General features: G+C 53.5%; 4 protein-coding genes across 5 annotated transcripts; 3 read left to right on the top strand and 1 right to left on the bottom strand.

Moving 5' to 3' along the window:
• Window positions 1-333: 333 nt before the first annotated feature.
• On the bottom strand, window positions 334-4,435 carry Cabp4 (calcium binding protein 4). Its single transcript, XM_021152251.2, has 6 exons — window positions 4,044-4,435; window positions 3,617-3,647; window positions 3,392-3,535; window positions 1,915-2,024; window positions 978-1,125; window positions 334-879 (listed from the first exon to the last, which is right to left on the bottom strand). The coding sequence occupies exons 1-6, from the start codon at window positions 4,395-4,397 to the stop codon at window positions 851-853; spliced, it is 816 nt and encodes a 271-aa protein (XP_021007910.1). The 5' UTR covers window positions 4,398-4,435; the 3' UTR covers window positions 334-850.
• Window positions 4,436-7,229: 2,794 nt separating this feature from the next.
• Gpr152 (G protein-coupled receptor 152) lies at window positions 7,230-8,792 on the top strand. The gene has a single exon (XM_021152250.2). It carries the CDS (start codon window positions 7,281-7,283, stop codon window positions 8,790-8,792), a length of 1,512 nt encoding a protein of 503 aa, XP_021007909.1. The 5' UTR covers window positions 7,230-7,280.
• Window positions 8,793-13,542: 4,750 nt separating this feature from the next.
• Window positions 13,543-18,940, top strand: Coro1b (coronin 1B). 2 transcript variants are annotated; one of them, XM_021152089.2, is made up of 11 exons: window positions 13,543-13,630; window positions 14,250-14,452; window positions 14,768-14,890; window positions 14,995-15,124; window positions 15,344-15,525; window positions 15,611-15,730; window positions 16,311-16,415; window positions 16,496-16,641; window positions 17,443-17,500; window positions 18,125-18,388; window positions 18,495-18,940. In XM_021152089.2, the coding sequence occupies exons 2-11, from the start codon at window positions 14,252-14,254 to the stop codon at window positions 18,618-18,620; spliced, it is 1,455 nt and encodes a 484-aa protein (XP_021007748.1). In that variant the 5' UTR covers window positions 13,543-13,630; window positions 14,250-14,251; the 3' UTR covers window positions 18,621-18,940. The 2 variants fall into 2 exon arrangements, with proteins under 2 accessions (XP_021007748.1, XP_021007747.1); XM_021152088.2 differs by having other exon boundaries at window positions 13,543-13,637.
• A 577-nt stretch (window positions 18,941-19,517) lies between these two features.
• On the top strand, window positions 19,518-21,566 carry Ptprcap (protein tyrosine phosphatase receptor type C associated protein). The gene is made up of 2 exons (XM_021151562.3): window positions 19,518-19,589; window positions 20,779-21,566. Exons 1-2 carry the CDS (start codon window positions 19,587-19,589, stop codon window positions 21,367-21,369), a joined length of 594 nt encoding a protein of 197 aa, XP_021007221.1. The 5' UTR covers window positions 19,518-19,586; the 3' UTR covers window positions 21,370-21,566.
• Window positions 21,567-21,606: the final 40 nt, after the last annotated feature.

Genomic DNA, 21,606 nt, shown 5'->3' with positions numbered 1-21,606 from the left:
CTCTCTCAGGCTTGAGTTCTTCTCCATTGCTTTCCAGACTTTGGAATGTGAGCAGGTGACCCATGCCTTCCTTCCCCTCAGGTCTCTGCCCCTCGTGAGTGTTAGAAGGTGGGCACCCAACCCTCAGTCCGGGACTGAATTCGCCCATGCCAGCTCACCCCTGAGGCCTAACATGAGCTCTCCATCAGGCTCTCCTCTCGGGGGGGGGGGTTTCGGAGTTGAAACTTGTGCCCCTCTTGCCTAGGCCGTCTGTACAGAGATTACTAGCACAAACCACCACATCCAGATTCAAGTTCACTTTTCATTTATTTATTTATTCATGGGGGTGTGAACAGGGCATTAGCCTACCAAAGAACAACTTTGTGAAGTTAGCTCTCTCATTCCACCACACAAACTTCAGGGATCAAATTCAGGCTTGGTGGCATAAACTTTTACCTACAAAGTCATTACCAGGCCCAAGTTCATTTTTCAAAAACAACCCTTTATACAAACAAGTAGTGGGAAGTGATCTAACTAGATCTCAAAGCATCTTGTCCTAGGAATTCCCCCAGTGCACTATGCCTCTGTCATTTGAATGCAGCCACTTGTGGGGAACTCCCTACCTCTCCAGGATCTAAAGAGATTCAAATCATGTTCTTCAGTGAAAACTGTAACCAGGTTCAATTTTTTTTTTTCTCTCCACAGCTTGGGGGTGGGAGAAGACAGCACTGCAGACTCTGGAGTTGGGTGTGTTGAGGGGTGAACCAGCCTGGGGGGAGGGGGATTTCTCCCATGCTGGGGAAGGGTGTGGTAGTCTGGTGTCTGCTGCTGTCTTGGCCCGCAGAGGCAGTAGGTTGTCCCTGAAGGTGCCTCAGCCTGTAGATAGCATCATTACAAACTCTGCAGGAGAGAGGGAAGGGAAAGGCCAATCCAGGTCAGGGATTGAAGGAGGTACACGGTGCTAGAGGCATGGGAGAGGTGTCTGCAGAGTGACTCACCGTCAAAGTCTATGGTGCCATCCCCATTGAGGTCCATTTCTCGCAACATCTCATCCAGTTCAGTGCCCTCTAGTGGTTCCCCCAGCAGAGCTGGTGCTGCCTGCCGCAGCTCCGCCACCGTGATCCGTCCATCCCTGTCCTTGTCAAACTGTAGAGAGTTCAAGCATGGCTTTTATGCCACCTTATCTGCATATCTGCATACATATGGCTCTGCTTGCTTTGTTTCCTTCCTTCCTTCCTTTCTTTCTTTTCTTCCTTCCTTTCTTCCTTTCTTTCTTTCTTTCTTTCTTTCTTTCTTTCTTTCTTTCTTTCTTTCTTTCTTTCTTATTTAAGACAGAGTCTCACTATGTCATCCTGTCCAGTCTGGTTTCAAACTCACAAACATTCTCTTGCCTCTGCCTCCCAAGTATTGGGATTAAAAGTGTGGACCACTATGCTCAGCCATCCTCGGCGTTAGTGGATGAGTTTGTGTTGTTGAGACAGTGCCTCCTGCAGGCCAGGCTGTCCTCAAACTCAGCATAGCCTTCAACTCCTTATCCTCCTGCCTTCCCCACCTCCCAAATCCTGGATTTCAAGTGTACACTACCATGCCTGGCTTTCTTTGGTGCTGGGGATTGAACCCAGGGCTTTGTGCATACTGGCTATACATACACCTTATCAACCGAACTACATCCTCTTCTTGGTTCTACTCTCAACACTACCTGTTGCTGTGCTGTTCCCCATAACCGTCTGACCCTCCCCAACATTAAGAACCAACATTGTCTCCTTGATGAGAAGTTTCCCTGATGTGAAGGCCTGAACTGGGAGTCAGCCAGGCTATCCCTACCTGACCCTGGACCCTAGTCTTGCCTCTCTGGGCCTCCTGAAGGCTGAGACTTCCTAGTAAGGATGTAAGTCCATGCTTGCCACCCATTTGTGATGCCCTTGTACTTCTTACCTCTCGGAAGGCGATGCGTAGCTCCCGAACGCCCAGCATGTGAGCTGTCTCCTCCCTCAGCTTTGGGCTTATCAGCTCCACAAACTCTTCAAAATCCACAAAGCCTCCCACTGTGGACCCAGGCAGAGCATCACAATCGGTTTGATGGCAATGCCACACTCTTTGTCTTCCCACCTGGGCTCTGGATCTACAAAGGCACACCCAGTTCCTGGCTGTAGAGGGGTTTCTTGCAAAGGGGTGAGGGTGGGGGATCAGGGACACTCCTGATCACAATGAAGGCCAGGGGGGCAAAAAAGACCTGGCTTCAGAGCAGGCAGCCCAAGTTCAAATCCTGTTGCTCTGTGAGACCTTGGATGGCTTACCAACCCTCCTGCTCTCATCCTGGGATGGACCTGGAAGAAGGTCTCCATGGGACAGGGCTATGGCTGCCGGAAGTCAGGGCTGTAGAGCTGAGTGGGAAGCACTAAATACCTTCCCAAAGGATTGCTACGGTCATCACCCCCCAAAACACCAAGAGGCAGATAACAGCTTTGGGTGGGGAAGAGATGACTGACCCTGAGTGCTCATTGTGCTTTCTGTTGTTGTTTGAGGCAGGGTTTCTCTATTCCGTCCTGACTGGCCTAGAACTCATGGAGCATCTCCTACCTGCCGCTGTCTCCCCAGCGCTAGGATTAAAACAATGTGCTGCCACTCTGTTGGGGGGGTTGGTTTTTGTTTGTTTTGCGTTTGGGTTTTTTATTTGTCTGGTTGTTTGTTTTGTTTTTGTCAACTTGACATAAGCTAGGATCATCTAGGAAGAGGGAACTTTAGTTGAGGAAATGCCTCCATCAAATGGGCCCATAGAAAAGTCTGTGGGACTTGTTCTTGATTAGCGATTGATGTAGGAGAGCCCATTCCATTGTGAGTGGTACAAGGTGGGAAGGTGGTCCCGGGAGGTATAAGGAGCGTAGCTGAACAGGAGCCTGGAGAGCAAGCCAGTAAGCTGCATTTTTCTAGTTTCTGTTTCAGTTCCTGCCCAGGTTCCTGCCTTGAGTTCCTGCCCTGAGTTTCCTCAGCGATGGGTTGTAAAGTAATACAGAATAAACCCTTTTCTCTCCCAGTTTCTTTTGGTCATGGTGTTTATCACCGCAATAGAAAGCAAATCAGGACACGCACATCAGGGCAAATCCCATCCCCCGCTTAGAAATTGTAAAACTAAAGAAAGCCATTGCAGCAGAGGGCTCCATGGATAAACTTGCTTGCCACCATGCCTAACGACCTGAGTTGAGTAGATCCCCGGAACTCCCATGATAGAAGCACTCACTCCCACCAACAGCTAGCTGTATTCTGACCAAATGCACGTTGTGGCTCACACATCCCACCCCCCACCCCCACTAATAATAACTACAAATAAAGGTAACACAATGATGGCCCACCCATCCTCTAAGTAACCAGGCTGGCTCCCAACCCAATCACCCAGCAGGGCTCCAACACTAACTGCGCATCTTCACGTGCTGCGACACTTCTAGAAGCTCCATCTCTGTGGGCATGTAGCCCAGCGTCCGCATGCAGTCACCTAGCTCTCGGTAGCCGATGTAGCCATCCTGGTCAGTGTCAAACTCCTCAAAGGCAGCCTGGAGCTCTGTAGGGATTAGCAGCAGTCAGGCCAGGAGGCTGGACCCAGGTCACCTTCCACCTCCCAGCAACAGTGAGGGACACTCACCCTCCAACTCCTCAGGGCCCAGTTCACGATCCTGTATAGGAATAAGCCAACATGTCCTCATTTGCCACTGCTCCTCCAGCCTCTGCAAGTGCACTGGGCAGGGCTAGCTCCACCAAAGCAGCTGAAGAGAGTTGAAATCCTACAGACCCCACAAGCAGAGGACAACCTTCTCCCCATGCTTCTGAAGTTTCAAGTGAGTTTTCCTAGCTATCTGATGTGAGGTCTGCCTCTGTTTACTATGCCAGCTGGCCTGAAGCCAGCCTTGTCTCTCACTGGCTCTCCTGGTCTAGGATACAAAAGGCCACAACTCTACCCTCGTTTATATTTCCCAATCTGAGGCACAAGAAAGAGGCCTTGGCATGTAGGCGCAGGAAGGAATACAGATGAGAGTTACCCTCAACCCCCCACCCATAGACCCCCCCCTGACCTTTCCAAACATGTGGTTGAGCAGGGGCCCATAAGTCCTTTGGGCAGCATCCTGCTGGGGGTCAGAACGGTGCCGATGGGAGTGTCGGTGAGACGCTGGCCTGGCAGGGGCTGCGGATGGCTCCTCCTGCCCCACTTTGCTCCTTGGGGGGAGCTTGCTGCTTCCTGAGGCCTCAGAGCCCTGGCTAGAGGACTGGTCCCCAGAACTGGCTTTCTGGGACCCTGGGTGCCTACTCTCCTTCTTGCTCCTTCTCCTGGTCAAGGCAGGGCCCTCAGCAGCACTCCTGGGAGATACAACTCCTTTAGGGATCTTCTGGGAGCCAGGAACCAGCTGTACACTGTGCTCTGTTGCCATGGAGAAGATAACAGGACTCAGTGATGTAGCTCCCTGGAGTGCCCTTGCTTCTCAGGGCCCAGAAAGCTGCTTATGGCCCCCTAGGCTTGAGTTGATCACCTGGGATCCACAGTGAGGTGGATTAGGGTAAATGAGTCAGGCAGTCAACCTAATCCCTGCCCTCTGCCCCAGGGTGGCCTGGCAGTACCAGATGGGTCTTGAAAACTGCTCTCAGGAGTGCAGGTGCCAGGGCACAGCAGCTTCAGAGAGCTCAATCTTAAGCTCAGCTATTTCTTGCCTAGGAGAAGCAGCCAGTTCATCATTCCAAGTCTCAGTTTCCCCATCTGTGAAATGGAGACACATTGCTGCATTTATCTCAGAGTGTACCATAGCTGTACTTTGTGTGGCCAAGAAGACTAGTGAAGGCCCCTTAGGCAGGAGGAGGCATACTGGAAAAGGCTGAGAATTGTCACCTTGAGTCCCCAGTAAAGTAACATCCTGATTGGGATACAGGACATATGAAACGTTAAAAAAGAGACCAGACCAGAGACCTTGGATGCTGATGGAGAACTGGAGATGGCACAGCCTGCCCTGGACTGGAGGAGCTCCTAGCAAAGGGTCTCCATTGTCTGACCTTGTTGGAATGGGGGGCCCTGGCTAGCAGCTTAGCCCTATGGGGCCACGGTTAGGGTTTCCAGGAGAGCAGAGCCATGAATGATTGATGCTACCTCAGCTTGGGTTTCCTGCCTGTCTGCCTCCATATCGACATTGGGTGCCATGCGGCAAGCTCCACCGTGGGACTGGCTGGTGGCTGGACCTTGGGCAAGTGGGCAGCACCCTGCTCCTTCTACCTGGCCTGCACCTCCCAGGTAAGCCAGGCCCTGAGAAAGGGGCATCCAGACTCTGAGGCCATAGAGGAGACTCTGCCAAGAAAGGGGCTGAGGTGGGGAGCCATGGGCATGGTGGCTGCAACCATGGGTTCCAGACATGATCTAGCTGTGTTCCATCAGCCAGTCCCCCTCTACCATCAGAGGGACGCCTTAGTCCCTCTGCCAGTTGTGTGAGGTAGAGTAAGGATAGCAGAAGGCACTGGGTGGCCCCTGGCCACCTTATTGTCATCATGCCACAGAGCCACTGCCTCCCCTATACAGAACCTCCTGGGACAGGCAGGGCCACCTTTGCTGAACTCTGAGGTGCTGGGAAGAAACAGGCAGCAGTGCAAGACACTGAAGTGTCACGAGCTGCTCCCAGGAGCAGCTACAGCCTGCCAGGGCCTGGAGGCTCAGCCCTCACCTGGTGTCTGCTAGTGACACTTTTCTTCCTGGGATTTTAAACATTTGGAACGACAAAATATCAGGATCTTGTGAAGGGATGGTTCTGTACTTTTCTTTCTTTCTCTTTTGGGATAATGGCTTGTGTATCCCAGGCTGACTTCAAACTCCCAAGAAGAAAAGTCTAGCCTTGAACTCTTGACCCCCTTACCCATTTCTCCAACGCAGACATTGCAGGTGTGCACCAGCTGATGTCGTTTTGTTTGAGAGAAGCTTTTAAAACTCTGTAGTGTAGGCTGACCTTGAACTCATGGCAGTTCCCCTGCTTCCACCTCCCCAGTACTGATATTACCAGAATCACTGCCTTTAAGTGGTTTTAAACTGTCTTGTGGAGCACTGGAGGGTTGCTCCCACGGCTTTAACTCAAAGCATCACCTCTCCACTCACTCAGACGCTCCACTGTCACTCTTTATCCTAGAGCAGGACGTACAGCTGAAGCTGGGCATGGCAGTGCATGCCTCATAATCCCACACTGTGGAAGCAGAGGCAGGAGGATCATTTAAATGTTAAGGTCTGCCTGGTCTACATAGTGACATGACATCCTGTCCGAAAAAAACAAGAAGCAGGGTCAGGAGATTGGCGAAGTTGGTAGAATGCTTGCCAGGCATGCAAGAGGCCTTGGGTTCAATCCGCAGTACTGCATAAACTGAACATAGTGGTTGTGGCTGTAATCCAAGCACTTCGCAGGTAGATACAGGAAGGTCAGGAGTTCAAGGTCATCCTCAGCTCTATAATGAGATGGAGGCCAGTTTGGGCTACATGATATCTTGTTTCAAAAATTTTTAATCAGGGCTGGAGAGATAAGATGGTTCAACTGTTAAAACTATACATTCATGTTACAGAGGAGCCAGCAGTACTTGCATGGTACTTTCACTGCCATTTAGCTCCATTTCCAGGGGATCCAATGCCCCTTTCTGGACACCAGAACACACTTGTGGCTGGCCTGGAAATTTCTGTGTAGACTAGGCTAGCCTCATACTCAGAGAGTCATCTGTTTCTGAGCCTCCTAAGTGTTGGGATTAAAGGCATTTGACACCATGCCTGGCCCCAGATAAATAAATCTTTTTTTTTAAAAAAAAAAGTCAAAGCTGGTAGTGCAGGTTAGTAATCCCAGCATTTAAAGGGTTAACACAAAAGGATTGCCTCAAGGTTGAGACCATTCTGGTCTATACAGCAAGTGTCAGGCCAGCCAGGGTCCCACAGCAAGACCCTGTCTGAAGACAACATTTAATGGTCTCTCTAGTAAATGCACTTGGGCACATGGATTCCACGTGGCAAAATGGTATCAAGTTTAGCCTGAGTTGTTGACCATATCTTGTAACTTTAACCAATTCACAGAGTTAGTGGACAATTATCTCCTCACTGGTAAGGTTGACTATAGGGGGACCACATGAGATTATCTATGTAAGTGCCCTGCACAGGCTAATTACTCAAAAGGTAATAATACTGGCCCAGAGAGGGGCAGTGACTGTCCTGAAAGTGCACAGCACCATCTCTCTCATACCAAGCCATCACGAATTTGTTGATTCAGCAGACTGGCAGTCCATGTCCTGCACTACGCTGAGGACCCAGAATGGACACTGCTGTGGAAGCCAACCTGGGCGCTGCTGGCCACGGTCCCCGTACAGAGCTCAGTGATGAGGACTACTACCCTCAGGGCAGCTGGGACACAGTCTTTCTGGTGGCCTTGCTGCTCCTGGGACTGCCAGCCAATGGGCTGATGGCATGGCTGGCTGGCTCACAGGCCCGGCACGGGGCTGGCACAAGATTGGCCTTGCTCCTGCTCAGCTTGGCCCTCTCTGACTTCTTATTCCTGGCAGCAGCAACTTTCCAAATCCTGGAAATCCAGCATGGAGGGCATTGGCCACTGGGCACTGCCGCCTGCCGCTTCTACTACTTCCTGTGGGGTGTGTCCTATTCCTCTGGCCTCTTCCTATTGACAGCGCTCAGCCTGGACCGCTGCTTGCTGGCACTGTGCCCTCAATGGTACCCTGGGCACCGTCCAGCCCGCCTGCCCCTCTGGGTGTGCGCTGGGGTCTGGGTGCTGGCCACACTCTTCAGTGTGCCCTGGTTGGTCTTCCCTGAGGCTGCCGTCTGGTGGTATGATCTGGTCATCTGCCTGGACTTCTGGGACACCGAGGAGCTGCCTCTGCGGATGCTTGAGATCTTGGGGGGCTTCCTGCCCTTCCTCTTGCTGCTGGTCTGCCATGTGCTCACCCAAGCCACTGCTTGCAAGACCTGTTGTGGACATCAGCCTAGGCGCATGGCCTGCCACGGCTTTGCCCGTGTGGCCAAGACCATTTTGTCAGCCTATGTGGTCCTGAGGCTACCTTACCAGCTGGCACAGCTGCTCTATCTGGCTTTCTTATGGGATGTCTACCCTGGGTACCTGCTCTGGGAAGCCCTGGTCTATTCTGACTACCTGATCCTGCTTAACAGCTGCCTGAGCCCCTTCCTGTGCCTGGCAGCCAGCGCCGACCTCCGGGCCTTGCTGCGCTCTGTGCTCTCCTCCTTTGCAGCCGCTGTCTGCGAGGAGCGACCTGGAAGCTTCATATCCGCCGAGCCACAGACTCTGACAGGACCAACATCTGAAGGCCAGTCAAGGTTTGATTCTGTGGTCCAGCCTGAGGTGAATCCTTCTGTCCAGCCACAGTCAGATTCTGTGGTCCAGCCTGAGGTGAGCTCCTCAGCCCAGCCACAGTCAGATTCTGTGGCCCAGCCTACGGTGGGCTCCCTGATCCAGCCACCGTTGGATACTGTAGTTCAACTTGAGGTGAACCCTCTGACCCAGCCATCGTTGGATCCCATGGCTCAACCTCAAGTAAACCCCTCAGCCCAACCACAGTCAAAGTCTGTGGTCCAGCCTCAAGTGGACCCCCTGACCCAGCCACAGTCAAACACAGAGGCCCCAATCCCTGCCTGCGGGGACGAGACAGCCTCTAACCCTGGTGAGGAAAACTCCTCTGGCCCATGCCCAGATCCCACTCCTGGGGCCCCTGAGAACCAAGACAGACCAGCTGTTCCCCAGGAAGGAAGCCCTAGCGATGTCCTCCCAGAAGAAACCCCCAGTGCAGGACCTACTTGAGTGGTGGGAAGCCCAGGCCTGCCAGGGCAGTGGAAGAGTCAGAGAGAGCCAATGAAGCAGCTGGGCAGAGGTGGGAACAGGAAGGAACCCAGCAGTGAGAGAGAGCCCCGTTGGGTCCCTCGAGCCTGCCGGGGAAGGCTGAGGGGAAGAGAAACCAGTCAGCCAAAAGTCCCAGGCAGGGCACTGTGAATGTCTCCACCCTGGTCGCACCAGGCTTTTGCATGACTACCCCAAGCACATAGAGCCACCCAGCATCCTTGAGTCCCTGAGGATGGTCTTGCTGGCTCTGTTCTTCGGTCCCCCAAGACCCATGCTTCCTTCCCCCTTATTGCCTCCATCCTCCTGGTAGAAGAAAGATAGCATGAGGCACTTCCTCTAGGCTTGATCTGATCTCCTCCCAATCTTTCCCTAACTTTCCCCATTCCTGTCTGGTTTTCTGGCTTGGGCACCCAACAAAAATGTTCCCACAGAGAAGAGAGGCTTCCAAGAGTCCACAGACTCCAGCAGAAGCCAATGGGCCCAGCACAGCCAAGCTGTCTCCGATGTTCATCTACGCCCTGCACACAAAGCCTAGGACAGGATTTCCCTCGTGCGGCTAAGAATCAGGAGCAGCCAGGCCTCGATTCAAACCCAGCCCTGTCACAGCCTGGCTTCGTAGGCCGCCATGCTCCTGCTCTGGGGCCCTTGAGGATTACAGGAGAAAGTGAGTGCGGCCGTGCTAGAACTTGGCACCTAGTGAGGCTCTGGAGCAGAGGCTACTAACAGAAAAAATGGCCCCCAGGGGCTGGGACTGCACAACAGGAAGACAGTGCCACCATCTGACTAGAGGACCTGAGATCCTCTAATTGCTTAGAGGTGTCCTGTGGGTGCCTTGAGGGTGAGAGGCTTAAGAAATCTTCAAGGTCAGACTCCATTCAAGAGCTGAACTAATGTCGCCTGCCACTAGCGACATTAACCCTCGGGGAGGGTTGGACAGGATCTGGGGAAGCTGCAGGTGCAGAGTGCACTAGAATTTGAACCCCAGGATACAGACAAGAAGCTGCCTAAAGGCAGAGAGCCCTGGGCACCGTGGTCCCAGGAAAGGCCAAAGCTCCGGAGGTCACAGAGCTGAGCCTATTCTTCCTCTGCAGCTGCAGATGTTGTAAGGGAAAAACAACACAAAACAGGAAGTTCTGAGGATGCTTTCGCACGTGTTTCTCTCCAGTCACTGCCTCGGCATCCAAACCAGTTTTCTCCTCTCAGCCTCTTGTGCTCCCAGATCAGGCCTCCCTCCCTCAGCCCAGATGTTCCCAACGGGGGTGGGGGGTGGCTTATGTGACGCTTCACTTCTAGGATGCTTACATCTTAGAAAGGCAAGGTGGCAAGCTGCACAGGCAGCTGCATTGTCATTTCTTAATGTCATTTTTTTCTGATCCATATGATGGGGGAAATGTGCTGGGTGTGGCTCACTCCTGTAATCCTAGCACTCAGGACGCCAAGGCAAGAGTCTCATAAGTTCAAGGCCAGCCTAGACTACATAGTGAGACCCTGGATCAAAACAGCGAAGGCTGGTGGGACAGGAGCGATGGCTTAGCAACTAAAAGAAGAAAATATTCTTGTAAAGGACCAACGTTGGTTCTCAGCACCCACATATGGCAACTTACACTCATGAAACTCTAGCTCCAGGGGATCCAACATCCCTCCATGGGCACCTACATATACAGACAGATATACATATAAATTAAATTAAATAAATCTAAAGAAAAGAAAGGGCTGGTGATACAGTTCCACAGTAGCGTGCTTGTCTAAAATACTCAAGGCCCTGGGCTCAGTCACCAGCGCAACAAAATAATGGAGGTTATGTTCTCTTGCTTGTGGCTACATGAGAATGCCACAGAATGTTCCAGGCAGTTTCAAATCACACTGGTAGCATGAAGGAACTATAGGCCCTGTCACTCACTAGTCTATGGCTGTGAAGAGACACCATGACCAAGGCAACTCTCATAAAGGAAAGCATGGGATTGGGAACTTGCTTGTTGTTTCAGAGGCTTCATTCATGACCATCATAGCAGGGGCTCATGGTGGCAGGCACAGTGCTAGAGAAGTAGTTGAGAGCCACATTCCACCCCTACCCTGCACAACCCATTCACAGGCAGAGAGAATGAACTGGGCCAACATGAACTTTTGTAACCTCAAAGACCACCCCCAGTGACACAGTTCCTCCCACCAGGCCACACCTCCTAATCCTTCTAATCTTTATCAAAGAGTTCCACTCCTGGGTGACCAGGCATTCAAATACCTGAGCCTATGGAGGCCATTCTTACTCAAACACCAGAGGCACTAAAGCCGGTGGGAGAGAGATTTCTGAAGCATTTGTTGAATTAATTGCTCTAACAAGTATTTAGTGAACATTTACCAGATAGCTTTCTGGACAGCCTTTCGTTTTAGAGACACACGTATAGGGTCCAGGGCATCTCTAATGGTTTGGGCCCTGTCTCCACCACTCATTCACTGTGTGGCCTTCAACAAAGTTCTTTGGGGGACTTAATTTGCCCATTTGTAAAGTGGTTCTTTGGTAGAAAATAAGTCTTCAGTCACTGACAGCCATTATTTGATACACTCGTGAGCACCCTGAGACCCAGTGAGGCCTAGGCCAGAGCCCTCCTCTCTGCAGGTAGCCTGGGAACCAATTATATGTCCCCTTACACAGCCATGGTGTCTCCTCCACAGGAAATGTTCACCTCCCCCTGTGGTTCACTGGACTTCACAGACTCTAAGGGCAGAGCCTAATGACTGTCTCCTTTGGGGCACTCTGCTCCCTTCTCCTAATAGGGGCCTCCAAGCCTTTTCAACACGGCAGACAGGTCAGAGAATAAAACTTCCCCACCTCCAACTTTAGCCCACCCCATCTCTCAGGGCCCCACCTCCATGGTTCTCAGAGGGAGCCTTCCCCATGTGGGAGAATTGCTACTCAAAAAGAAAGTTATACGAGATAAGGGGTTTCCTAGGGGCTCACAGAACAGGTTTGGAGAGACTTCAGTCTCAAAACAGTCCCCAGCTCAGGCAACATTCTGCAGGGACCGGGGATGCCCGCCTTCTCCCTCCAGGAGAGATGCCCGCCTTCTCCCTCCAGGAGAGATGCCCGCCTTCTCCCTCCAGGAGAGATGCCCGTGCTTCTTCAAAGGAGCCAGGTGTTGGATCTGAGAGCTGTGAATATGAAGATTTTGCAATTCTATATCCAGGCCTGCTGTTCATTCGTTCACCCAGTATGAAGTGGTCTCATGCTGGGTGCTGGCTGGGGTCTCCTTCTGGGCACTGGAAGGCAGGGTGGAGGCTGGGGAGTAGGGGAGTGCACAAGACAAAGTCCCTGTCTTTCCTTTGCTGGCATGAATCTTAGCAGGGTGCCAAATAGTTACACAATGTAGCATCTGGGACTAAGAACAAAGAATGGGAACCAGGAACAGGAAGAACTGGGTGAGAAGAGAGCTCAGAAAGGCCCACAGGGGAAGTGACACTTGAGGCCTGGGGTCATTGAGGGATGAAGCCTTCCCAAGGCTAGGAAGAGCTTCCAGAAGGAGGAAGGGAGCAGGATGTGTTAGCTTGAGGTGGGAACTGAGGTTTGGTGTCACTGGGACACGTGCTGAGAGGGGACAGTGGTGGGTGCCCTGGGGTCAGACAGGAATTCTGACACAGGAACATGGGACTATGGATTTTATTTGAAGTGGGGTGATGTGGGGGGTGGGAAGTGATAGGTAGAACTGTAGCCACCTGACATCATAGGGGCTTCCCTGTGAACATCTGCTATCCAAGGCAAGCCACACTCTGTCTCCCTAGCTCCAGGTTTTACAAACAGTGAGAAATCCCGAGACATTGGAAATAACAAAGTAAGGCTGAGCCCCAGCTGGGAGGTCGCAATCAAGCACCTGTCCTCTCTAGGCCTGTTTCTTCAGAGTGTAGTGACCACTGAGGTGGGACACAAGTCCACTTAGCCTCCCACACACAGTTGGGGCTTCATGAAAGCTAAACAAAGCACCTTTTACCTCTGCTCTGCCTCTTCCCACGTCCCTCTTCCCTTTCTGGGAAAGATGGCCTCGTATCACCACTGGTTACTGGAGGTGGACACAGAGGAACAGTGTTTTATTACTACTGTGGGTCCTAACAGGGACACCTAAGGCTCCAGGATGAGAGGAGATAGGGCGAATCTGAGGAGGCAAATTCAGGCTCTGATGGGATGGAGGAGAGAAAGGACATGCATGGGATCCACTGTCATCCTCTACTTCGATTTTCTCTAAGCCAGAGCAGGAGCCACAGGAGTCCATCAAGATGTACGAGATTGCCTTTCGCCTCTTCAATGTACATATCTGACATCAGGAACCCCCCAACTTTAAAATCCATACCTATCGCAGAGTGTGGTGGCACATGCCTTTAATCCTAGCACAGATATCTGTGAGTTCTTTGCTAGTTCCAGGCCAGCAAGTATGCAGAGTAACAACCTGTCTCAAACACAAAACAAAAAACACGTGAAAACATTGGAGGCGGAGCGAGAGAATACTTTTGGGTAGAACTGGGTAGGGAAATCAGAGGGCAGGCTTCACCCCTCCTCAAGAGACTCGCACAATCTGTACCCGCAGCTCCAACCAGGCCCGCCCCTTTCAACAAGCAGCCCAGGGCCTGGCGACTAGGCCTTGCCCCGTGGGCGTGGCATCCCAAAGCCCCGCCTTCTGCGCGTGACCTTGCCCCGCCCCCGCCTCCCTCGTCTGTCACTTCCTGATTCCCGCTTCCTGCTTCCCAGAGGCCGGGATCCGGAGCCGCCCGAGGTCGCCGCCGCAGTCCCCGGCGCCCCTGGGGAGCGGAGAGCGGTGAGCGGTGAGAGCGGCAGGGACGGACTAGGGGCGCAGACGTGGGCCTGGGGCAGGGGGCGCGAGCTGGAAGAGCGCCGCGCCCCACCTTCATTCCCAACTCCCCCCACCCCCCAGCCGCCCCTCTCTCCCTTTCTGGGCTGGGATCTCTGGAAGTTGGGTTCCTGGTTCACTTGGACCGTGCTCCAAGGCCACTTTGAGGACCTGGCAGTATCCTCGACCCCTGTTCAGCCAGGGTCCCAAGGCCCGACTTCTGCAGCTCTTTGCACAGTCCCCGGGACTTAGCTGCGGCCTAGCAAGAAGACCAAACAACCCCTTTTGCTGCCTCTTCTCCCCATCACCCAGCCTTCAAACTCTGGGTGTGGAAAGCTCCTTGGAACCATCTGGGACCTACAGAAGATCTAAGCTCTGTCTCCCTTTCAGCAGCACACACACACTCAGACCCTAGTCAGGGAGGGGATGGGGGGGGGGACGCGGAGAGTGTTGGTCTGCACCTATGAACCCATTCTATAACTGGGGAAATAGAGAATCCCAGCTAATGCTGGACCAATTTCCTGGTGACATGCTCTGTGTGTCTCTTTGGAGAGCAGAGCTGATTCAGGTGTCTCTGCCCACGCAGACATGTCCTTCCGAAAAGTTGTGCGGCAGAGCAAATTCCGGCATGTATTTGGTCAGCCGGTCAAGAATGACCAGTGCTATGAGGACATTCGAGTGTCCCGAGTTACCTGGGACAGCACCTTCTGCGCAGTCAACCCCAAGTTCCTGGCAGTGATTGTGGAAGCCAGTGGTGGAGGCGCCTTTATGGTGCTTCCTCTAAACAAGGTGGGCCTCGGCGGGTCAGGGTGGAGAGGACATCTGAGGACACTCTGGCCACACCTGTGGGCAGGGCAGTTTGTGCCACTTCTTGGCCCATGGCTACTGATGGATTGTTGGTGCAAGTAGAAAAAGTGTTTATTGCCACCAAGTGTGGATAAGAGGCTGCAGGCATTTCCTCATATGCTGGGTGGAGCAGACACATCTGGGCCACCAGGAACCAGGGCGGTCACATCATTCTTGCACCTTGGAGGGCCCACGGATACTGGGAGGAATGGAGGTCGGGACTTTGGGTTCTTCTCTGACTGCTCTTCATGCCTACAGACGGGCCGCATTGACAAGGCCTACCCGACAGTGTGTGGGCACACGGGGCCTGTTCTGGACATTGACTGGTGTCCCCACAATGATGAAGTCATTGCCAGTGGATCAGAGGACTGCACTGTCATGGTGAGCAAAGGACCGTTCGAGTCAGGGTCTCAGGGTGTGGCTGAAGGATGCTGGCAGCAGGGGCAAGCACAGGCCTGAGCCCATCCTCCTTCTCCCTACCGCAGGTATGGCAGATTCCAGAAAATGGGCTGACCTCCCCTCTGACAGAGCCAGTAGTGGTGCTCGAGGGGCATACCAAGCGTGTGGGCATTATCACCTGGCACCCCACAGCCCGAAACGTGCTTCTCAGTGCAGGTTTGCACCATCCCATACCTACCTCTTGCTCTCCGCCCTTCTCCAGGGTGATCCTGGAGTGTTCAGCAGCCTCTCACAGGCCAGTCTAACAGGGGAAGTGATGCCTGCAAAGATGGTGGCCCGGATCAGTACAGGAGGCGGGGCAGAGTAGGCCTGGTGGGATGACGGTCCTACGCGTGCCTGCCTGGCTGCCTGAGCTGATGACTGCTTGCCCATCAGGTTGTGACAATGTGGTACTTATCTGGAATGTGGGCACTGCAGAGGAGCTGTACCGCCTGGACAGCTTGCACCCCGACCTCATCTACAACGTGAGCTGGAACCACAATGGCAGCCTCTTTTGCTCAGCTTGCAAGGACAAGAGCGTCCGAATCATCGATCCCAGGCGGGGCACCCTGGTGGCAGTAGGTATCCCCAGAGGGCAAAGATGACAATGTCCAGACTCAGGGCCTTGATCTGCACTGTACTGACCACCTGTCCATCCTACAGGAACGGGAAAAGGCTCACGAGGGGGCCCGGCCCATGCGGGCCATCTTTCTGGCTGACGGGAAGGTGTTCACCACGGGTTTCAGCCGCATGAGTGAACGGCAGCTGGCGCTCTGGGACCCAGTGAGTGATGTAGAAAGCCTAAGGCAGGCAGGCTTGTGACCTGGGCCTCACCCTAGCATATTCCTCCCGGGGCCTGGCAGACAGATTAACGTGGAGACATCTGTCTGTACTGCTTGGATTCTCAGCCTGGCTCTTGAGACTTCCAGGATGTTGCCATCCCTCCCTTCCCTGTTTCCAGCTCCCTTGCTCTCCCTAGCACTCCCCCAGTGCCTCCCACATCCTTAGTTTTTGCTTGCGCAAACCATAAAGGTACCCTTCTCCTTAGAGCTTCCAGTCCCTGGGTAGGAGACTGTCCCTCAGTAGCGTGCTCTGCACAGTGAATTCAAGGGTCCTCTTGAGGCCTGGGCTGGTACCACCTGGGCCCCCACCCTTCCTGTGGCCAGATGTCTTCAACACTTGCCTATTAGTTTGGGAGTAGTCTTGAGGCCTGGAGAAGGCTGGGAAGTGGGCCCTGGAAATGGAGAAAACCACTAGCATGCTGAGGAGTGTTGCTGACTGGTGTGAGACTGGCCTCGGCCAGTCTTGCAGTGCTCGGAACGAGAGGATGCTGACTCGACCCAATTGTCCCTCATGTACTTAGGAAAACCTTGAGGAGCCCATGGCCCTGCAGGAGCTGGATTCAAGCAATGGGGCTCTACTGCCCTTTTATGACCCAGACACCAGTGTGGTCTATGTCTGTGGCAAGGTGAGGCTGGGTGGGCAGCAAACTTAGGCTAAGCATAATGGAAGGCCCTGGCTAAGTGCTGGACTTCCTTATTCCTGCAGGGCGATTCCAGCATCCGGTACTTTGAGATCACAGATGAGCCCCCCTACATCCACTTCCTGAATACATTTACCAGCAAAGAACCCCAGAGGGGTATGGGCAGCATGCCTAAGAGGGGCTTGGAGGTCAGCAAGTGTGAAATTGCCAGGTATTAAAGTCCTCTGGGGCAGCCATTTGTAGGCAGACTTTATTCAAGGACTGTCGTGTGTGTGTGTGTGTGTGTGTGTGTGTGTGTGTGTGTGGTGGGGGGTGTCAGACAAAGAGCCAGGTTGTCAGCATCCAAGGTGAAAGTTCAGATCGTGGAGGCTAAACTGGGCATGGTGTCCTATACCTGTCATCCCAGCATTTGGGAAGTAGGAGGACTGCCAGCACCGAGGCCACTCAGGGCCACATAGTAAGTTCAAGGTCAGTTCAAGACCCTGTCTCAAACAAGACAAAGGAAAGGAGTGGGCATGTAGCTCCATTGGTGGAGCGCCTGCCCAGCACAGAGCCCGTGGTTTTACCATGGCAGTGTAAAGCAAAAGCTGCAACGCGTGCCTGTAATTCACTCGGGAGTTAGACTTGGGAGGAGCACAAGTTCAAGGTCATCTGTAGTTCTGTAGTGAGCTTAGGCTCGGGGCCAGCCTGGAATATATGAAACCATGTTTCAAAAAATAGAGAGAGTAGCACACTCACTCCTTTAATCCTAGCTTCTTGCAGAGGCAGGTCGATCTCCTTGAGTTTTAAACAAGGCTGGTCTACACAGTGAGACCCTATCTCAAAAAGAGACAGAGACAGAAAGAGAGAATGAGAATCACAATTGTAAGGTTGCCTAGGGCCATGCTCTAGGGAGGCCATGAACTCACAAGGCAGCCTGTATATGTGGTCTCAGGTCTACCTGTGGGAATATCCAGGTGGGGAAACTGGAAAACTGTGGGAGGTTCCACCATGGCTCCCCTCCCTTTTCCAGGTTCTACAAACTGCATGAACGCAAGTGTGAGCCCATAGTCATGACTGTGCCAAGAAAGGTGAGGCTGCTGGTAACCCTGTCCACCCACTCCCATCCCTAGCAGAAGGACCACACCAAAGCGGTGGGTGGGGCTGATAAGTGGATGAAGCCTATGGGCTGTACTGATTCCAGGGTGGACTGAGTTGTAGTAAATGGCACAGGATGAGCTGAAGCCCTGCAGTGACAGACCAGGCACTTAAGAGCAAGATGGGGGAAGAGGGACAGAGGGAGACCAGACTAGCTGTGGAGCTGGGATGGTGGTCTGTGGGAGGCAGGGCTAGAAGAAGGGCATGAAGGACAGGGGCTCTGGTCATGAAACCCATGGGGAGGAGCCTGGAACACAGCCCCACTGTCCTGCAGCTGGTGTTTACAGTCTGCCAGCCATGGCCTGCAGCAAAGCTCGTAATCTGTGGGCCATAGATATGGCTCCCAGGATCCCACAGAGCCACATAGCTGGTCCTTGTGGTTTGCTGGAGATGATGCCAGCAAGGGCTGTGCCAGGAAGGATCAGGCATTTGGAGGATGGGTTGGCAAGAGTACAAGTCAGGAGGGTGTTGAGGATGCAGCCACTCAGAGACCAGATGTGAGACCCCTGATAGTCGGGACCTCCAACTGATTCTGACCTCCCCTACCCGGTACGCAGTCTGACCTCTTCCAGGATGATCTGTACCCTGACACAGCCGGACCTGAGGCTGCTCTTGAAGCAGAGGATTGGGTGAGCGGTCAGGATGCTGATCCAATCCTCATCTCACTACGGGAAGCCTATGTGCCCAGTAAACAACGGGACCTGAAGGTCAGCCGGCGCAACGTGCTATCAGACAGCAGGCCTGCCAGTTACAGCCGCTCTGGAGCCTCCACAGCTACTGCAGTTACAGATGTCCCCAGCGGCAACCTTGCTGGGGCTGGCGTATGTGTCCTACATTTGGGAGTGCTGTCCCATTGGCTAGGCACCAGGCCTCTTCCCTGGGGATGGGTTATGGCAGATAGCCTCTGACTTCCATATGTCTTTGTAGGAAGCTGGGAAGCTGGAAGAGGTGATGCAGGAGCTCCGGGCACTTCGGATGCTGGTCAAGGAGCAGGGAGAGCGCATCAGCCGCCTGGAGGAGCAGCTGGGCCGCATGGAGAATGGGAATACATAGGAGCGCCAGGGACCTGCTCCCGACCGACACCGCCTCCTTCTCCCACCCTCCCCACCTAGCTTCTGTGGCCAGGCCACACCAGGCAGTTGGCTGCTCAGTGCCTCTGTGGCAGGTCACAGCCAGTTTGCACCTCTCCACAGCCTGGGGCCCAGGTTGGAAGCACCACCTGGCTTTTGGAAGATTTTTGTACCAAGGCAAATTCCCAAGTACTTAAAGGGACCATCTCCTCGACCTGCCCAACCCACTGCCCCCTCACCAGAAAAAGCAGCAGAGATGGGGTCTATATTTTCATTCCAAATAAAATGCTCTTTCTAAAGCCAGGTTTGACCTACTGTTGTGGAGGGTTAGGGGTGGATGCTAGGGAGGGAAACTGCAAACCTTATATGGAAAGTAGCCCCTGCATACCGGAATTCCACCATACAGAGAAACTGAGGGATGGGTTAGTGGGTAAATTCTCTTGCTAAGCGAGCCTGATGACCTGAATTCAACTCCTGCAGCCCACAGTGGAAAGAGGCATCAGATTTCCATATGTCCCCATATATGCAGGCATGGGTACAGTTTTGTTGTTTTGGCTTTTTGTTTTAAGGTTAACCAGATACCCACTTCTAGCCCCAGCACCCCAGAGGCAGAGCTAGGAGCTCAGAGTTCCAGGCCTGCCAAAGCGACATAGTGTATAGGTGGCTGTCCTGCTTTGAGTTAGATGCACACTTCCTCCCTTTGGAGTTCTGGTCACAGATCCTGTGGCCCCAGCCTCACCTAGAGAGAGGCATGGGAAGGTCTAGTACTGGTCTGGGTAATCCTGAGAGGCTGAGACCCAGTGAGGGTCCTGTAATAGAAAAGAGTGGGTGGGGCATTTTGGGCAGGAAACGGAAGTGTAACTCCTACTAGCTACTGTACTGAGAGCTGCGGGGCTCACTTCTCACTAAACAGTCAGAGGTGGGTGCCCGTGCAAAGGCCATCGGATCAATGGTGAGCTGTGGGACTCTCTGGGCTCTTGGGGCCCCGTGGGCTGGGGATGGAATATCAAGGTTCCAGGAGTTAAGGAAGGGTCTCCTTCCATAGCCTGAGACCCAGGACTAGAATGGGTTGGAAGTTAGCCCTCACCTCAGATCTGGGCTCTTAGGGATTAAAGGTAGGTCCTCTAGCTCCTCACCCTGGGCACAGCCCTATTCCAAGACCCTTGGGATAGTCCTCCACCTGGTTCCTCACGAGGCGAGTTTGGGTGTAACTCTTTCTCCAGAGCTTGGTATGCTACAGGGGAGCCTTGTGCCCAGCACCCCTCCCCCCACCCCCTGCTACCACCCCCCCCCCCCACCTGCTTTGTTCCAACCGCAGGCTTCCTCTGATAGCTACACATGCTGCCCCCAAGCCGGTGGCCCTGCACGCCTGAGGCCCTTTGGGGTAGAGTGGGGAGCTGAACAACGGAAACCCTGCAGCTGGGGCAGCCCCATGGTCGAGGAGGGGCTTCAAAGACCCCTCATTCTAGGACCAGTCAACCTCTGAGCTGGTCTAGATATCCATCATGGCCTCCAGAGAGCAACCTGCCATTAGCCTCTCAGACCCCTTCAACTCCCTCTACTGCAGGGCAGGCCAGGCCACACATCCAGCTAATATCCACTGAGCATCTATGTCCATGGTTTTAAGTGCTCCCCACCCCAAATCCAGGTGCTTATTCTGGTGCGAAATGGAACACAAATGGATCAAGATTATTCTCTAGGATTTGGTGGGAAAAGTAATCAAGGGACCTGAGGTTGGTGAATGGGTGGGCTGAGGTCTGACAAGTTAGCTGTAGAAGTCTTGCAGGTGTGGGAGGATGTCCCGGAGAGGGCAATGACCAGAATAAAGTGAGTAAGTTTAAAAAAAAAAACCAGTCTGGCAGGACCTCATCATCAGCCAGGCCTAGCCAGGCTTGGCAAGCATGTCACCATGAGGCTGTGAAGTAGTGTCTGAGCAGAGGGAAGGCCAGCGCACAGGTCTCTGGCAGTGAGAAGTGAGTTACAGGGTTGGGTTGAAGGTGAGCACAATAGCAAAGGCCTGACCAAATATGGGCTGGTGATTTTCTGCTTGACTGTCCCTATTTTGCTTGAGGCAGCTGAGGTCTTTGTTAGAATTCAGTTGGTCTCATCAGGTGACAACTCTTCCCTACTGTCTCCCACAGGCTCTGCCTGGTACCCTCAGATTTGGGGTGCTGATGGCCCTGCCAGGGGCACTGGCCTCTGGGGCAGACCCAGAGGACGGTGTGGGCTCCAGTGTGGTCACCATTGTCCTGCTGCTCTTGCTCCTGCTGCTGCTGGTCACTGCCCTAGCCTTGGCTTGGCGTCGCCTCAGCCGTGCCTCAGGGGGGTACTACCACCCAGCTCGTCTGAGTGCTGCCTTGTGGGGCCACACCTGCCGCCTGCTCTGGGCCAGCCCTGCAGGCCGCTGGCTTCGCGCCCGCACTGAACTGGGATCCCCAGAAGAATCAGGGCCGCGGGAAGATGAAGAGGATGTAGAAGATTTTATGATAGATGGCGGCCCCAAGGAAGCTGACGCCAAGGAAGAGGAGCAGCGGTGTCAAGCAGAGCAGACCCGAGATCCATGTGACACAGACAGTGACGGGGGCCTGGGCCTGAGCTCTCAGGGTCCCGTGGGCTCAGGCAGCAGCGCTGAGGCCCTGCTGAGTGACCTGCATGCCTTTTCTGGCAGTGCTGCCTGGGATGACAGCACTGGAGGAGCAGGGGGCCAGGGCCTCCGGGTCACTGCACTATAGGAGTCAGCTTGTCCTGTTCCTGCCCCAGCCTCTGACTCTTCCCATGTTGTCATGGTGAAACACAAGCTGCCCTGGACCTTCGTCACCCCACCCTCACATCAGCTTCTTAGACTGACACCCCCATCAGTTCCCCAGCGTGTGTGTGCATCCCAGACAGGCACTGGGCAGACATTAAAAATAAAACTTTGTAAGCACTGAGGTCCGTGGTCCTTTAGGATCCCCTCCTCTCCCTAAACA

The sequence above is a fragment of the Mus caroli genome, unplaced genomic scaffold (assembly GCF_978045245.1).
Source record: "Mus caroli unplaced genomic scaffold, Mus_caroli_1 scaffold_20, whole genome shotgun sequence".
Taxonomy (NCBI): domain Eukaryota; kingdom Metazoa; phylum Chordata; class Mammalia; order Rodentia; family Muridae; genus Mus; species Mus caroli.
Note: the sequence above shows the minus strand (reverse complement) of the source record. Positions and strands in the feature narration are given on the sequence as shown.

Bases quoted from the DNA above. Each gene is read 5' to 3' on its own strand.
- Gpr152 (XM_021152250.2), top strand. From the start codon at position 7,281: ATGGACACTGCTGTGGAAGCCAACCTGGGCGCTGCTGGCCACGGTCCC.
- Coro1b (XM_021152089.2), top strand. From the start codon at position 14,252: ATGTCCTTCCGAAAAGTTGTGCGGCAGAGCAAATTCCGGCATGTATTT. The intron at 16,416-16,495 runs GTGAGGCTGGGT...TTATTCCTGCAG, and splicing joins TGGTCTATGTCTGTGGCAAG to GGCGATTCCAGCATCCGGTA. The intron at 16,642-17,442 runs GTATTAAAGTCC...TCCCTTTTCCAG, and splicing joins AGCAAGTGTGAAATTGCCAG to GTTCTACAAACTGCATGAAC.
- Cabp4 (XM_021152251.2), bottom strand. From the start codon at position 4,397: ATGGCAACAGAGCACAGTGTACAGCTGGTTCCTGGCTCCCAGAAGATC. The intron at 2,025-3,391 runs GTTAGTGTTGGA...CTGGGTCCACAG, and splicing joins GCAGCACGTGAAGATGCGCA to TGGGAGGCTTTGTGGATTTT. The intron at 1,126-1,914 runs GTAAGAAGTACA...AACTCTCTACAG, and splicing joins TACGCATCGCCTTCCGAGAG to TTTGACAAGGACAGGGATGG.